The 15,671-nt window shown below is 40.2% G+C and overlaps 1 protein-coding gene across 1 annotated transcript in view; it reads left to right on the top strand.

The window, feature by feature from the left end:
- LOC148852866 (dynamin-2A-like) overlaps window positions 1-15,671 on the top strand; it is a 39,942-nt gene that overhangs the window by 18,675 nt on the left and 5,596 nt on the right. Inside the window, exons 9-16 of the mRNA XM_088944258.1 lie at window positions 1,164-1,265; window positions 1,355-1,474; window positions 1,712-1,795; window positions 1,910-2,037; window positions 12,536-12,620; window positions 12,724-12,862; window positions 14,493-14,569; window positions 14,660-14,716. Of these exons, the coding sequence (XP_088800384.1) occupies window positions 1,164-1,265; window positions 1,355-1,474; window positions 1,712-1,795; window positions 1,910-2,037; window positions 12,536-12,620; window positions 12,724-12,862; window positions 14,493-14,569; window positions 14,660-14,716 (792 nt within the window). The remainder of the gene's footprint in view (window positions 1-1,163; window positions 1,266-1,354; window positions 1,475-1,711; window positions 1,796-1,909; window positions 2,038-12,535; window positions 12,621-12,723; window positions 12,863-14,492; window positions 14,570-14,659; window positions 14,717-15,671) is intronic.

Below are 15,671 nucleotides of genomic sequence, written 5' to 3'. Positions count from 1 at the left end.
TATTGCACCCTCAAAGACTTAAAAACCTGAACCAATAAGTAAGGAAGAACTTAAAATTTTATCTAATCAGCACATTTTCCTCTTCCATATATTCTTCTTTTACTTCTTCTTCTATTACTACTACTACTACCAATACTTTTTATTTTCTTCTTTTCCTATAACAAAAATAAGGGTTCAGCCCCTATATTTTTTGAATTTTATTTTCCTTCTTCCTTTTCTTCTCATGACTATGTTGATTTTCTATACTTTAGTATGGAATTTATACTTTTCTTATGAAAATCATGAATAATTATTATAGAAATATGGTTATGGTACCTAGGGAACTACCCTAGGATCTATGTTTTTAACATAAAAAATCCATCGCCTAGGTGGCTAGGCGATAAGGTGCCTTCCAGTCGTCTAGCCTCACCTTGGCGCCTTGAAAACTATGGTAAGAACATGGATTTGAGTCTGAGATGGCCACTTTGTTTCAAAAAAATAAGCCAGGCAATATATTTTTTGATAGTAGGGGTAAACCCCAAATAGCTAGTCAAGAAGTGCATGTTTCCGAAGACAAAAGCACCTGTGTATTTATTTATTTTTTCAATCTAAACAGTTTGGGCCAAAACAAAATTCTTCCTGTTTCAAAAAGAAAAAAAAAAGAAAAGAATAGAAAATAACTGTCTTAGGAGGATGGGTCTGCTTCATTGTGAGAAAGATGTGTTTTTCTTGCCTAATTTGTTTAGTGGATTATTAAGCAATTGTGGGTTCTGATTGCATAGTTGTATCCACTGTAATTGGATATTTCTTTGATCTTTTATTTTATTAGTAATTGTTCTAAAGCATTTTTGAGCTATTTATCTTGCAGATTAATAAGTTGATGTTGTTTTGTTTACCCAGAAATCAGGTGTGTGTGTGGTAAATGTGTTATTGATCACTTGGTTGTCCAGATTTGAGGAAAAAGTGATAAATAATTGTTTATGTTATTCACAGTTTCTTCAACTACCATAAGTTTGTTCATTACAGCAAGTTATCCTTTCAGGATTTGTGTATGTGTTTGTGTGGGTTGTTGATCACTTTCTTGTTCAGATATTGGAAATGTGAAGTGATAATTAATTAGCTATGTTATTGGCTGTTTCTTCAACTGCAATAAGTTTGTTGATTATAGCAAGTTATCTTTTCAGGGTGGTGGTTGGAAAGTTGTTGCAAGCTTTGAGGGGAATTTCCCTAGTAGGATCAAGCAGCTCCCCTTAGACAGACATTTTGACATCAACAATGTCAAAAGGGTATTTACCATGTTATCCAATTTGACCCCGTCCTGTCATATCTTTTGGATGATTTCAAGGAATTTCTCTAATTTTTATTATACTACTAGATTGTGCTGGAAGCTGATGGTTATCAACCTTATCTTATATCCCCGGAAAAAGGTTTAAGATCTTTAATAAAGGGTGTCCTGGAACTGGCTAAAGAGCCATCACGTCTTTGTGTTGATGAGGTAACTCCATATGTTCATAAACGTTAATAATTTTTTTCCATCTTACTACCTCCATGGTTATGTATGATTTCATCTTATAAAACCTTGAAATATGCTAAGACTGCAATTTCTATTCTTAAATGTCCTTTTATGCTTGCTCGCCTGGGCATGAGGAAGTCTGTAGGAGATCCCGGTCATATCTTTTCTTATTTCTGTCTTAGTACTTATTTGCATAATATTTGTTGAATATGGAAACAGGTCCACCGTGTACTGGTAGATATAGTTTCTGCTGCTGCGAATGCCACACCTGGTCTTGGTAGATACCCCCCTTTTAAGCGAGAGGTAGTTATTATTGTTTCTTCCGCAATCAAATTATTTCATGGGGTTGAAATTATCATATTAAAAAATGTGGTTGCTTTACTGGATTTTTTTTTTTTTTTTTTATGTCTATCGCAGGTTGTGGCAATTGCAAGTGCTGCATTGGATGGTTTAAAAAATGAAGCAAAGAAGATGGTGGTTGCTTTAGTTGACATGGAGAGGGCTTTTGTTCCTCCTCAACACTTCATCCGTTTAGTACAAAGGAGGTATACTTGATGTGGCTACTGCTATTTGGGTGATAAAATCATAAATTCATATGTTTAGTATCCTCCCTAACTTTATGCTGGGACAACCCATGTGATTTGGTTACTGCATCTTGTCAAGGAAATGACTAATACATAATGTTTCTATTATATTGCAAATTATCTTAGAATTTGTTGTCAGATTTTCTGTCCCAGGTCTCTTTTTTAACTTTCTAGTGTTGTGTATGGTAAAATATCTTAAAATTTGCCATTCACAACTGCATTTCCTGTTTACAATCACCTTAGTTGCTGGTTTTGTTTTTAGTGTATCAGATAAATGGTAATTTGCCAGAGGATATTTTTGGTAAACAGGGAATATCTGTAATTGATAGTGAAATACTACTCTTAATTGAAGGTTTACTAAATATCATTGTTATGAATTGAAGTCTCTATTGTATTTTAACCAAGAGTAGATAGGGTTTCCAATAAACTGGGTTTGCCGAAATCACCACCTTATCAAATATAGCTATTATTTTATTCTATATGATTACTACAGGTTTTGTAAGTGACAATATAAATAAATACATGGTGGTGGGACCTTTCAAGTACAGGAATATATTGAGGGAGATACTAAAATTATCTATAGAAACTGAAGCTCAATTCAATTGTACTCCCAGATCAGGTAACAATTTGGGTGACAACTAAGTAAAATCTGGGTTTCTAGAAACATGTATTGGAGTACAAATTACCAAGCTGGGGAAATGTAAATGGGGTTAACTAAATCTAGTATTTGTAATGGGGTGCAAAGGACAAAACCTGTAATATATATATATATATATACGATTTTCTTCCAATGATAATAAAAAAGGTTGAGACTTAAATCCATAAAAAGGACTGCATAGCTGAAGCCTGCCAAAGTATCAACCTTTCAACCTTCCACATATATTTTCTATGGAGGAGGCTTTATCTCTAAAGGTCCTACCATTTTGTCTCCCTTCAAACTCACCATATTCCAAAGGATTCTTCCCCACTTGCTGAAACCTCCTCCTTTCCAAGCTGAGACCAAGCAACTAGTACTTGGAATTTGTTAAGGGCCCGAGAATAGGATCTCGTCACGGGTCGGTCCACGGGGAAAACCTCTTGTTTTCCCTTGTTCCTTCCTGCTCTTGATGAACCTATCTTTGCGCCTTGGTTATTTGTTCAAGAGATCACCAACTCTCCAAACTCACTTCTTAACTGAATATTCGATATCCTCATTCAATAATGGTGTCTCCTTAAATAGGAGATTACAAGAGTCCTAATCCTAGGGAGTCTCCTTGCTGAATAGGGAGGCTTCCAATTCTATCTTACTAAGGATAAGATAAGTTAATCCTAATTTGATAAGCAACTAATAAGATAAGATAAGAACAATAAGATAAGAACAAGCAAGATGATCTAATCTAATCTGGATGAGACTGCTGTTGCCGAACTGGGTAGGATGAGAATCATTGAATCACTCCTGCTGCTGGCGGTGGGTCAGGTTCCTGCTGCTACTGGCGACGATGATACTTCTTCCCGAGGAATGCGTCCATAACATTACTCCCTTCCTGGACTAAGATCTTGTCCTCAAGCTCGAACTCCGGATACGTGGCTTGGAACTCTGCCAATGGGATCCATGTGGCTTCGGCCGATGGTAAGCTACCCCATTCCACCAAGACTTCAAGAATACCTCGATTGATACGAGAGCGGGTGAGAGCCTTAGGCTGGGGAACAAGTTTGCCTTCTTTCAAGGGTGGTAGGGAGGGGACTTGGTCCGGAGGAACACCTGTAAATGGTTTCAGCAAGGAGATGTGGAAAGCATCATGAATTCGGCTATTCTCCGGCAATTCCAGCTGGTAGGCCACATTGCCAATCCACTCTAGAACCTTGAAGGGCCAGTTTCGGGGCAGCTCTGTGGCGCAAGGAGCGTTGCTGGTAGGGCTGGAGTTTTAACCAAACAAATTGTCCTAGTTCGAACGACAATTCCCGGTGGTGCTTGTCATAGGTGAGCTTCATGCGGAGCTGGGCCTGCTGTAAGCGAAGGTGGACGTCGGCGAGGAGGGCGTCACGTTCTTGTAAGGAGTGATCAATTTCTTCCAAACGAGTGGAACCAGGCTCTTAGGACAGCAAGCAAGGAGGGTCCCGACCATAGATGACACGAAAGGGAGTCATGCCGAGGGAAGAATGGTAGGCCGTGTTGTAACAGTACTTGGCCTAAGGAAGCCAATCCACCCACCGTCTCGGTTGATCCCCTACGAAGCAATGGAGATACATCTCGATCGTGCGGTTTACCACCTCCGTCTGACTGTCTGACCGTCAGACTGTGGATGATAAGCTGAGGAGAAGGCCAGGGTGGTGCCGTGTAGCCGAAATAACTCCTTCCAGAAGGCACTAGTGGAAACTGGGTCCCTATCGCTGACGATGGATTCTGGTAACCCATGTAAGCGAAAAACATGCGTAAAGAAGGCGAGGGCAATTGAAGTGGCACTGAACGGATGTGATAGAGGAATGAAGTGGGCATATTTAGAGAAGCGATCTACCACCACGAAGAGGACCAATTTGCCGCCTACCTTGGGAAGTCCCTCAATGAAGTCCATGGAGATGTCGACCCAAATCTGTGTCGGGATCGAAAGGGGCTGAAGGAGGCCTGCCGGGTGTAGGTTTTCCCATTTATGCTATTGGCATGTGGATCAATTCTGGACAAAATCCCGAATAGAAGTCTTCATACTTCGCCAATGGAAATCAGCCCAGACGCGGTGTAGCGTTTTCTGAACACCCTCATGGGTGGAGTTATGGATGCTGGTGATGATGGTGGAAATCAACGGGGAGTCTGGTGGAGGATGTACCCGACCTTTATATAGTACCAACCCGTCCTGAAGCGACCAATTGGAGTTGGCAGCGCCGGACTGGATCTTTTGGACCAGGAGCGACCATTCCGGAGACTGTGGTGTTGCCTTCTTGATGTCGTCTAACAGAGAGATCCGGGGTTGGGAAATTCCACACAGAGCCATCGCGTCATCTCACCAAGACAAGGCATCAGCTGCACGATTTGAGGTTCCCGCCTTGTATTCCACCCGGAAATCGAACCCGAGCAGTTTGCTAATCCAATGCTGCTGAGGGGAAGTGGTGAGACGTTGCTTCAACAGGTATTTGAGGCTGTAATGATCAGTTTTGACGACGAACGATCGCCCCCACAAATACGGCCTCCAGTGTTGGACGGCTCGGGCTAGGCCGATTAGTTCGCGCTCATAGGCTGGAAGCTTCAGATGTCGGTCGGCCAGTTTGCGCCTGAAGGAAGCAATCGGGTGCCCTTGCTGTTGTAACACGACCCCGATACCCATTCCTGAGGCATCGCACTCGACTGTAAATTTGAGAGTGAAATTTGGTAATTGCAGGACTGGGTGGAAGACAGGGCATTTCTCAGTGTCAGAAAAGCGGCCTCGGCTGCGTCGTCCCACCGGAAGGAATTTTTCTTTAACAGGTTGGTTAACAGGCAACCAACAGTCCATAATTCTGTACAAATTTGCGGTAGTAACCCGTTAATCCGAGGAACTCGCATAAGGCCTTGGCTGATTGAGGCTTGGGCCATTCCTTGATAGCCTGAATTTTGGAACTGTCAACCATCACACATTGTCCGTGGATGACGTGGCTGAGATAAAGAACCTGTCGCTCTCCGAAGGAGCACTTGGACTGTTTGAGGAAGAGTTTGTGTTGGCACAGGAGCTCGAAAACGGTTCGCAGATGGTGCACATGCTCTACCCATGATTTGCTATAAACGAGGATGTCGTCAAAGAATACCAAAACAAATTTGCGTAGATGGGGCTGAAATACCTCATTCATCAATGACTGGAAAGTGGATGGGGCGTTGGAGAGACCAAATGGCATGACTAAAAATTCGAAGTGGCCATGGTGGGTCTGAAAGGCAATCTTCTTCACGTTACTGGGGGCCATGCGAACCTGGAAATACCTGGACCCGAGGTCCAACTTAGAGAAGTACTGAGCACCATGTAGCTTGTCCAGAAGTTTGTCCGCAATGGGAATAGGGAACTTATCCTTGATCGTCCATTCGTTGAGCTCTCTGTAGTCAACACATAACCTCCAAGTTCCATCCTGTTTCGCCACCAACAGAACCAACGAAGAGAAAGGGGAGTGGCTCTTGCGTATGATCCCTTGTTTCAGCATCTCTGTACATTGTTTTTCTATCTCGTCCTTCTGTAGGTGAGGGTAGCGATAAGGCCGGACAACGACTGGTTCTAAACCTGCCACCAAAGGAATTCGATGGTCGCATGCTCGGGGAGGAGGGAGTCCCTTGGGTTCCTGGAATATATCTGAAAACTCGGCGAGGAGTCTTTCCATGGCCGCTGGTTCTGTCTGAAGTGCATGGATCTGTGGTGTCTTCTCTTTAACCCTACAACCGTGCCACGAAACTTGCTTCCCATTTAAGTGGAATATCATTGTGAGTGCGCTGAAGTCCCATAAAATCGGGCCTAGGGTAATTAACCATTTGACTCCAAGAACAATATCGAACCCATCCAAGGAGAGTACAAATAAGTCAGCAGAAAATAGTTCAGAATTGACCTGTATCTGGACGTTCTTACAAATTCCCGGACTGTGAACTCTTTCATCGTTTGCGACGGCTACCTGTAGTCGTGGTCGGAGTTCCATTGGTAGTTTTAACTGAAGGGCGGCATGTTCACTTATGAAGTTGTGTGTGCTCCTTGATTCGACGAGAATGTGCATCGGATTACCTGCTATTTGTGCCTGTAACTGCATGGTCTGAGAGGTTTTAATACCGGTGATCGCATGGAGAGAGATCTCTGGCTCGAATACGACGGGTTCTTCTTCATCCTCTTGCTCATCAACTAGGAGGCAAAAAAGCCTCTTGCACCTGTGTCCTGCCGAGTAGAGGTCATCGCAGTTGAAACATTGGCCTCTTGCTTGGTGTTCTGCCATTTCTGCCCTGGTCAAACGCTTAATGGGTGGAGCGGCCATGTTGCTCCCCGCACTTGTCACCGATCTAGAGGTGGTGGGTGTGTGAGATCTCAGTTCCCGACTGGTTGCAGAAGAGGGAGTCGCTGTCACTGATTTTGGGGGTGCCCATGAGTTTGGTGGATGACCCGTGTTGTAGGTCCCGCGTCTGAGCTGCAGCTTGCGCTCGAACGCGCGGGCTAAGTTCGTAGCTGTAACCAAGTTTGGGGGATTCTGCATTTCGACATCCACCCGCAGGGGTTCTGCTAACCCAGCCGTGAACATGTCCACCTGCTGGTCCGGTCGCACTGAGGATGCCCTCGCGAGGAGGGTTTGGAACTGGCATTGGTATTCTGCAATCGTGTCGGTCTGTTTAAGGTTAATCAACTCGCCTAGGGGTTTGTTGGTCAGTGGGGGTTTGAACCTAAGAAGGCAATAGGTCTTGAACCGGGGCCAACTGAGCCTGGGTTCTTCTTGTTCTAACCAATAGAACCAAAGTTGTGCTTCCTCTGTTAAGTGAAAGGCGACGAGACTTACCTTATCCCAGTCGTCTGCCTGTTGGCTTCGAAAAAACTGCTTGCACCGGTACAGCCAGCCCAATGGGTCTCCGTTGCCGTTGTATGATGGAAATTCTAACCTGCTGTACTTGGGGATGATTACGGCTCCTTGGATAACGAATTGCTATTCGTCGGAAGACTCCGACAGATCTGGTCGGCGGCCGCTAGTGGCTGTCCCCCCTTCAGTGTTCCTTTCCTTGCTAGAAAGGAGTAACTTCATTAGACGCCGCAGCTCCCTTACCTTCGTCTTTGATCTCACGCACTTCTGAACTGGTCTCCACGAGTTGGTGCTCGAGGTCGTGGACCCTGGATGGCATCTGCTCCAGATCTCCTATGATGCCTTGCTCTGATACCAAGTTGTTAAGGGCCCGAGAATAGGATCTCATCACGGGTCGGTCCACAGGGAAAACCTCCTGTTTTCCCTTGTTTCTTCCTACTCTTGATGAACCTATCTTGGTGCCTTGGTGAATAGGGAGACTTCCAGTTCTATCTTGCTAAGGATAAGATAAGTTAATCCTAATCTGATAAGCAACTAATAAGATAAGATAAGAACAAGCAAGATGATCTAATCTAATCTGGATGAGACTGCTGTTGCCGAACTGGGTAGGATGAGAATCATTGAATCACTTCTGCTGCTGGCGGTGGGTCAGGTTCCTGCTGCTGCCGGCGACGATGATACTTCTTCCTGAGGAATGCGTCCATAACAGAAGTTCCACCCACTGAACCCCAAACAGCTGAAGAATTTGGTGCTAAATTGGATGACTGAAGCTTCACTGAATGAGAAGGTACTTAATACTTTCCTCGTTCACACCACATAAGCAACAGTAGTTGACAATCACCGTCCCTTTGGATCTCAAGACATCAGTGCTAGAGATCCTCTCTTTGATCCCTCTCCATAGGGAAAAAGGAGACCTTGGAATTGGAGGGGACCTTTTGATAAACCACCTCTCCATGAGCTATTGGGGTTGTAGAATAGACTTCACTGAGAAATGGCCTAATTTGTTGCCATGATTCCTCCAAAGCTGATCATCAGAATGGTTAAGACTTGGCCTTCTCCACTAGCTCAGTCTTTCTAGCAAGTGGATCCACATCCCAATCATTTACATACCTTCTCAGTCGAGGAATCCAGATTAGTTGGGGCTTGACCTTCTACTGTTACTGGTAAAATATATTAATAAATGCATGCAAATGTAGGCTCTTTAATTATTGTTCAGAAAAGAGGTGTAGGTTCTTCATTATGGATGATTTGGAATTTATCTTCATGATGCAGTTGATTTTAGTAGTTTCATGTATATTATATGGTGGTTAGTCTCCAGTGCACTGCTATTTACCACTCTGCTGTTAACGCAGTATAACTCTTTCTTTTTGATCATTAACAAATCAGAGTTACTATTTATTACTAATAAATTACAAAAATCAAGATCAAAGCGAACATATATTGCCTCATTAGAAGTGGATGAGTTCGAAGCACTCAACTCCCTGAGTAAAAAGATACTGCACATTAGATTGTTAGACCCCCAATAAAAGCATCTCAATTTGTTTGTTTTCTTGCAACAGAATTATCCTGAATGCTTTTTGCTCTTTTCACCCTTTTTAATGAGGTGATCTTTTTAGAGGACAGAGATCTAGCTTATGGGACACCAAAAAGATCTTCATCCCTATGGTTGTTTTGGTTATACAAAGGGAAGTCTCGGGTAGTAGCATTACCCTAATAATCCAGTTTCCTCCTGTTTTTATCTACATAACATTCTATTAAATGTTGTCCCCAATGTTTGTCAAGAAGGTAATACATTGGTTTCCTTGTCTACATATGTGAGAAGCAATCATTTCCATCTAGAATTCATTTGCTACTTGGTAAATGTCTTCAATTGTAGTTCTGATCTTCTATGGAATCTTGAACTTCCCAATTATGCTATCACCATTTTGGATCCACTTTCTAATGGCATCGCCATAACATCCTATTAAATGTTGTCCCCAATGTTTGTCAAGAGGGTAGTACACTGGTTTCCTTGTCTACATATGTGAGAAGCAATCATTTCCATCTAGAATTCATTTGCCACTTGGTAAATGTCTTCAATTGTAGTTCTGATCTTCTATGGAATCTTGAACTTCCCAATGATGCTATCACCATTTTGGAATCACTTTCCAATGACATGTGCTGTATTCTTTTTTTTTATTTTTTTTGAGAGAAGATAAAGTATAATTTCATTAAACAAAAAAACAAAAAAACATGTACAAGCTGCTGTACACTGGGATATTACAAACACTTCCCATACAATCCTATTTCTTCATGCCCTGCTTTACAAAAAGATTGGTATATACAAAAAAGGAACTATAATTTCTTTCCCTAAATTACTTGATCATAGCAAGCCAAGAAAACATTTTCCCCAAGATTTGCTGGTATACTGTGTCTACTGAGATGCTTTTATTTTTGAAAATCCTTGCATTTCTTCCTGCCAAACACACCAAAAAGTTGCTAAGGAGCAATATTCCACGCCACCTTCCCCTTCTTAGATAGGCCTTTGACTTTTCGGCTTTGTATAAATTTCCCCACCGATTCTGGATTGCAAGTTTTTACCTCAAATAATTTCCATACCTTTGACCATATCTGATGGGTGAATCTGCAATGTAACATCAGATGGTTACTGATTCATCTTTCCCCTCTCATAAAACACAGTTGGTGGATTCCTGTTGCATACCCTTCCTGATCAAGTTATCCCTAGTTAAAGTTCTGGTTAGGCAGGTAGTCCAAACAAAGCTACCTTTGAAGGTACATTCTTACACCAAACAATGTTCACTGCAATGGCCCGTTCCTCTGATCTGGAAATGTAATTGTAGAAAGATTTGATGGTAAAAGTTCCAGATTTATCCCACTTCTAAGTTCTTTTTATCATTGCTTCCTATCTCCGCCCATTCTCATTCTACTTCTAAATGCAATCTGCCACCCTGTAGGCTGTAGCTCTCAAGTCTTGCACCCATGATTTCCCATCTGCTTCTCTTGCTATGTATCTGATTGCGGCTTTCACTCTCCTCTTGATTAATGTGTTGAAGTTGATCTGTGTGTGGTAGTTTTAGGGGCTTCCATTTACTAGTACTTTCTTATCCCTCTTCATGGCCCTTGTTTCTTCTAAGTAAATAGTTTTATGACCTTGATAGTCAGTCAAAGCTTTTAGTGCTGATTCTACTGTTATTGGCAGGCTTGGTTCCTTATCATTGAATGGTTGGTCATTTCTGTACTTCCATATTTCCCCCAGTTGGATTTTTTTTTTCTAGGCAACCTATTTTTGCCTTCTTTTTTTGATCTATACCATTATTTTATTATTTATATTTTTCTGTTTCCACTGACCTCAAGATGTTCCACAAACATACACGATCTGATGAGCCAGTTCTATTTACTTTCACTGGTGAAATTTGTCTTCCAAGGTTGGAGGTTTACATATCATTAATCAGCACCTGTCAGTCTCCTTCACTCTCAATGTACAATGTGTTACAAAAGAGCTGAACCGTAACTTCCTTCATTGTCGTCTGTGAAAAAATCTTGGATGTAATCCATGCAGAGAAGAGCTCAACATTAAAGGCTTGAAAGGGCTTCTGACATAATGGCTTTCCACCAAAGAAGGAAGTTGAAACTTTTGATAAAGTGGAACTTTGAAGGTCTTAGATATTTTTTAGTTTTATTAATAGTTTCTGTTTTATTCATTGGTTATGGTGGCAAGGATATTTTCTGTTTTTTTCTATTTTTTATTTTTGGAGATTCTTGAAGATATTCCAAATAAGATTAGATTGTTCTTGAACTAGAAAAACAGGGTGGTATCAAAACAAGTGGAAGACTTTGATGATGATGAAGATGTTGATAATGACTGGGTCTTAGTTCATTATGATTCGACCTGACAGTGATTTAAAGGCATGCCTAGTTGCACAGGTTAGGTGCATTTCAAGGCCTATGCCTTGCCTAGGTCCAGGAACAGTCCCTCTAAAAAGGTGTGCGCCTGGTGGCTAGTTTGCCATGTTTGCACTTGCTTCAAGGGGCTTGGTATGAAGGTGGCTTGTAAAATTAGGAATGCAAGATGTTTTACATCACATTAGCTATTTGAAGTGATGTGATCAAGAAAGAAATAAAGAAATTGAAATTTCACATTCTTGAAATGTTGAGTGCTTGCGTATGTTTTAAATATTTATGTCTATGTATTTTAATTTGAACTAATAGACCTTTTAAATCATTAGTGTGATGGCTTGTGCTATGCATGTATGCAAGTAAAGGGTTACATATAAGTTTGACATCATAAAATCAAATTTAACATTTATGACCTGCACCAACACCAAAGCAAGTATCCACTTTATAGCATAGATTTAATTTAAAATTAAAATTTGCATTTTTAAATAATATATCTTTTATATTTTTTGATTGATTTATTACTTTTTGTTTTTTTTGAAAATTTTTAAAATTTTGCGCCTTGCTTCAGAAAGGTGCATGCCTTGCCTTGTGCTTTGCACTTCTGGCACACACAAAGAAAAATCTATTTGCACTTTCTTTTTGCACAACATTGAGACCTAAATGGACTGGTTCTTTTGGCATTTATTCTTCATTTTGATATTGCTCATGGTCAGTTTTCATTCAATTCTTATTTAGTTTCCTTGGTGTCTTTGATCTACTCTTTGTTAGACCTATTAATTTGATCTCCCTATTCTATATGTTCTTTATCTTGTGGTTTTGTGTTAGATCTGGAAGTCATAGTTTTACAATAGATAGTAATTGCGGGAATTATTATAAATATTAAGTTAAATTGCTTTCAGTTCATATTTTAGCACTTATCAAACATCATCTTTATGTCTTTTCATATATATGCTTTATATTCTGACTAGTGTCGCTATGTTTTTCCTTCAATCTACATTTGAGGAAGTGTATATATATTTGTTTTCATTCTTTTACTTACTTTGGCCTTTCTTCTATCTGATAATTTGTGTTGAATTTTTATTAGGATGGATAGGCAACGTCGTGAGGAAGAGCAGAAGAACCGATCCTCTAAAAAAGGACATGAGGCAGAGCAAGCCATATTAAACCGAGTATGAGAGCTTTCTTGTTTTTCCAATATAACCTACAAGAATTTTTGACAGTTATGGTTCTTCTTGGTTGTATTGAGCACATCTGTTGTATGCATTTCTGTAGGCAACTAGTCCTCAGACAGGAGGTCAACAAACTGGGGGAAGCCTGAAATCGATGAAAGAAAAATCTGGTCAGCCAGACAAGGATGCCCAAGAGGGTTCTGCTCTGAAGACAGCTGGACCTGGTGGGGAGATAACAGCAGGTTTGTGTAATAATTACATTACATTATTGTACATGGGCTTTTTTACAATTTCGTTTGTCAAATGTTATTTTTAAGGTTAATTACATGTATATACCCTATACTTTTGAGAAACTACTTATATATACCCTGAACTTTTAAAAACAACTTATATGTGCCTTAGAAAAGGGGGCCTCGCCTTCGCTTTGACAAGATTCCCCTAACACAAAAAAGCCAAATTGGGCTGCATTGAAAAGGGCGTCTGGGGGCCCACTTTCTTTCCCCTTATCTTTTCTTCCTTTCCCTTCTCTTTTCTTTTTCTCTCCTTTTTTTTCTTCTCTTTCTTTCTTTTTCTTTCCCTTCCCTTTCCTTTCCTTTCCATTCTCTTTTCTTTCTTTTTTTTTTCCCGTCTTTTTACATGAGGTGTGCATGAGGTGCATGAGGCGTATGCCTCTAGCATGCCTCATGAAAAAAGCGTATGAGGCGTATGGCTCTTTCACCTGAGGCGTACGCCTTAAGAGGTGTTAGCGCCTCTGTCATACGCCTCGGGGCCTTTTGGGGGCGCACCTTGCGTATGCCTCCCACACCTTTTAAAACATTGAGATCAACCAAATAATCTATTGCAAAGACAAAAACCAAGTTTTAATTTAAAGTCTTTAAAGAACTTCAACCTAGTTTGAAGTGGTGATTATGTCTATTAGGCGGGAAATAATACTCCTAGTCCACATATTATCAATATTGTCTCCAACTTATGTTATAATATCATCTCATATGTTCCACATTGCTATGGTAGTTTTCATTGGGGAATATGCCAATTCCAGTAATATTTCGTGTTGGTACCCACAAATGGAAATATATTGTGGAAATATTAGGAATTATATGGACATTCTAAACCATGGTTTCCAGTAACAAATATCATCTTTGGGATGCTAACTATGATCTAATGTTTTAAAACGCGGAGGTGTGATGGGAGGCTTTCCACTACTTGGAGGTGTGAGACATAAGCCTCCTTAAGAGGAGGGGGATGAGGAGGGGGATGAGGAGGAAGGATGGGGAGGAGGAAGAAGAGGAGGAAGGAGGATCTCATCTCATCTCTCTTTCTCTCTCTCTAATAAAGATCTTTTATATAAAGAATAATGGTGATGTCTTCCCTTCCCTTCCTTTTTTTCTTTTTTTTTTTCTTTCTTTTTCTTCCCCTTAACTTTCCTTTTCTTTCCCTTCCCTTCCTTTTCTTTTCTTTTTTCTTTCCTTTCTTTTCTGTCTTTTTGTATGAGGTGTGTACAGCTCTAGCGTGCCTCATGCAAAAGGCATGTGAGGTGTACGCCTCATGCAAAAGGCATGTGAGGTGTACGCCTCTTGCATCAACTCCTCTGGCATATGCCTTGGGGCGTTTTGGGGGTGCCTTGCCTGCGTGTGCCTCCGTTGCCTTTTAAAACACTGCTATGATTTACATATATCATTTACATCGTTTTTAGAAGTTTCGTGCTCATGAGGCCTTGAAATTGTCTATGAAATTTCTGAAAAAGTTGAAGAGCTTTGGCCACCGCCCTTCTGTAAAATTCTCTAAGTAATGCAGCTTTTAGTTTGATTTTTCTGAAGCTTATTTAATATTTTCTTGGTATATTCTCATAACTTTGCATTTCATTGGCTTTAGGCTTTCTATTGAAAAAAAGTGCAAAAACCAATGGCTGGAGCAGACGGTGGTTTGTTTTAAATGAAAAAAGTGGCAAGGTTTGTAATATGCTATGATAACCAAATTATATTGATACTATAACTTAGGAAGTGGCTTGTTTTTATTTTGATCTCAACCTCATTGTGCAGCTTGGATACACCAAAAAGCAAGAGGAGAGACATTTTCGTGGGGTTATAACTTTGGAGGTATAAAGCATTGCTGATATTTTTGAATGCTTGTATTTTATTTTGATATCATATATAAACTTTCTTATAATCTTGATACATGTCTTATTTTATATTGAAGCTTTAAATAATGAATAAGGGTTCAAATATGTCCTGGAACTCTTGCTTTTTCCTTTTCATTTCTTTCTTTCAGTGTGATTGCTTATCATTTTCTTCTTGCATTTAAAACCTTGCTGGAAACCTTTTTTAATTTTATCACTACCAGTGCGATTTGCATTTTTTGGGTTACTATGTTGTTTAATGTAGGCATCAGGAATTTTGGGATAAGATTTTTTTTTTCTTTAACCTTTTTTTTAATGAACATCCCAACTCGTTCTCTGTCATGCGTTATAATCCTGTCCTTGTTTGTAGGCACCGAAACATGATGAATGCAGAAATAAATTTGTCAAACATTTGCATGTAGCGTGCAAGATAAATGTGTAGTATTATAGAGGTTGGAAGGAAAAAAAGGAAGTTCAGTGACATCCAATAGCACATTTGGTCAGTGTTTGCAATGAAGGCATATCTTCAATATATCAGTTACTGATCTATCCGAAATTACATTCTAAATGGAAAATATATCTGATCAATCTACTATTTTGTACTTTACAATAACGTGTCAAGGTAATAATGAAATGTAATGGAGGCGTAGCTCTGTAAGTTGCCTGAACATGTAGCTTGATGGGCCAAATCTTCAATAATGCAGGGCTAGTTTTTTAAGAACATCTGGGAGGTCCAGTCTCAGATTGAGTGTTACCCATAGTTGTCAAGGCGATGCTTAGGTGACAAGGCACCCTTGGAGGCTCGCCTCGCCTAATCGCCATGCAGTTTTATACTTCCTATTATAAAATACTTTTTTATTATTTATTTTTTGAGAATATAATTATAAAATAGACATTATTAAACTAAAATATTCATTTTGTGTTTATATACCAAT

Source organism: Nelumbo lutea, chromosome 5 (genome assembly GCF_056320005.1).
Source record: "Nelumbo lutea isolate HS-2025 chromosome 5, American lotus-T2T, whole genome shotgun sequence".
Lineage (NCBI taxonomy): Eukaryota > Viridiplantae > Streptophyta > Magnoliopsida > Proteales > Nelumbonaceae > Nelumbo > Nelumbo lutea.
This window is presented reverse-complemented; position numbering and strand designations above follow the sequence as displayed.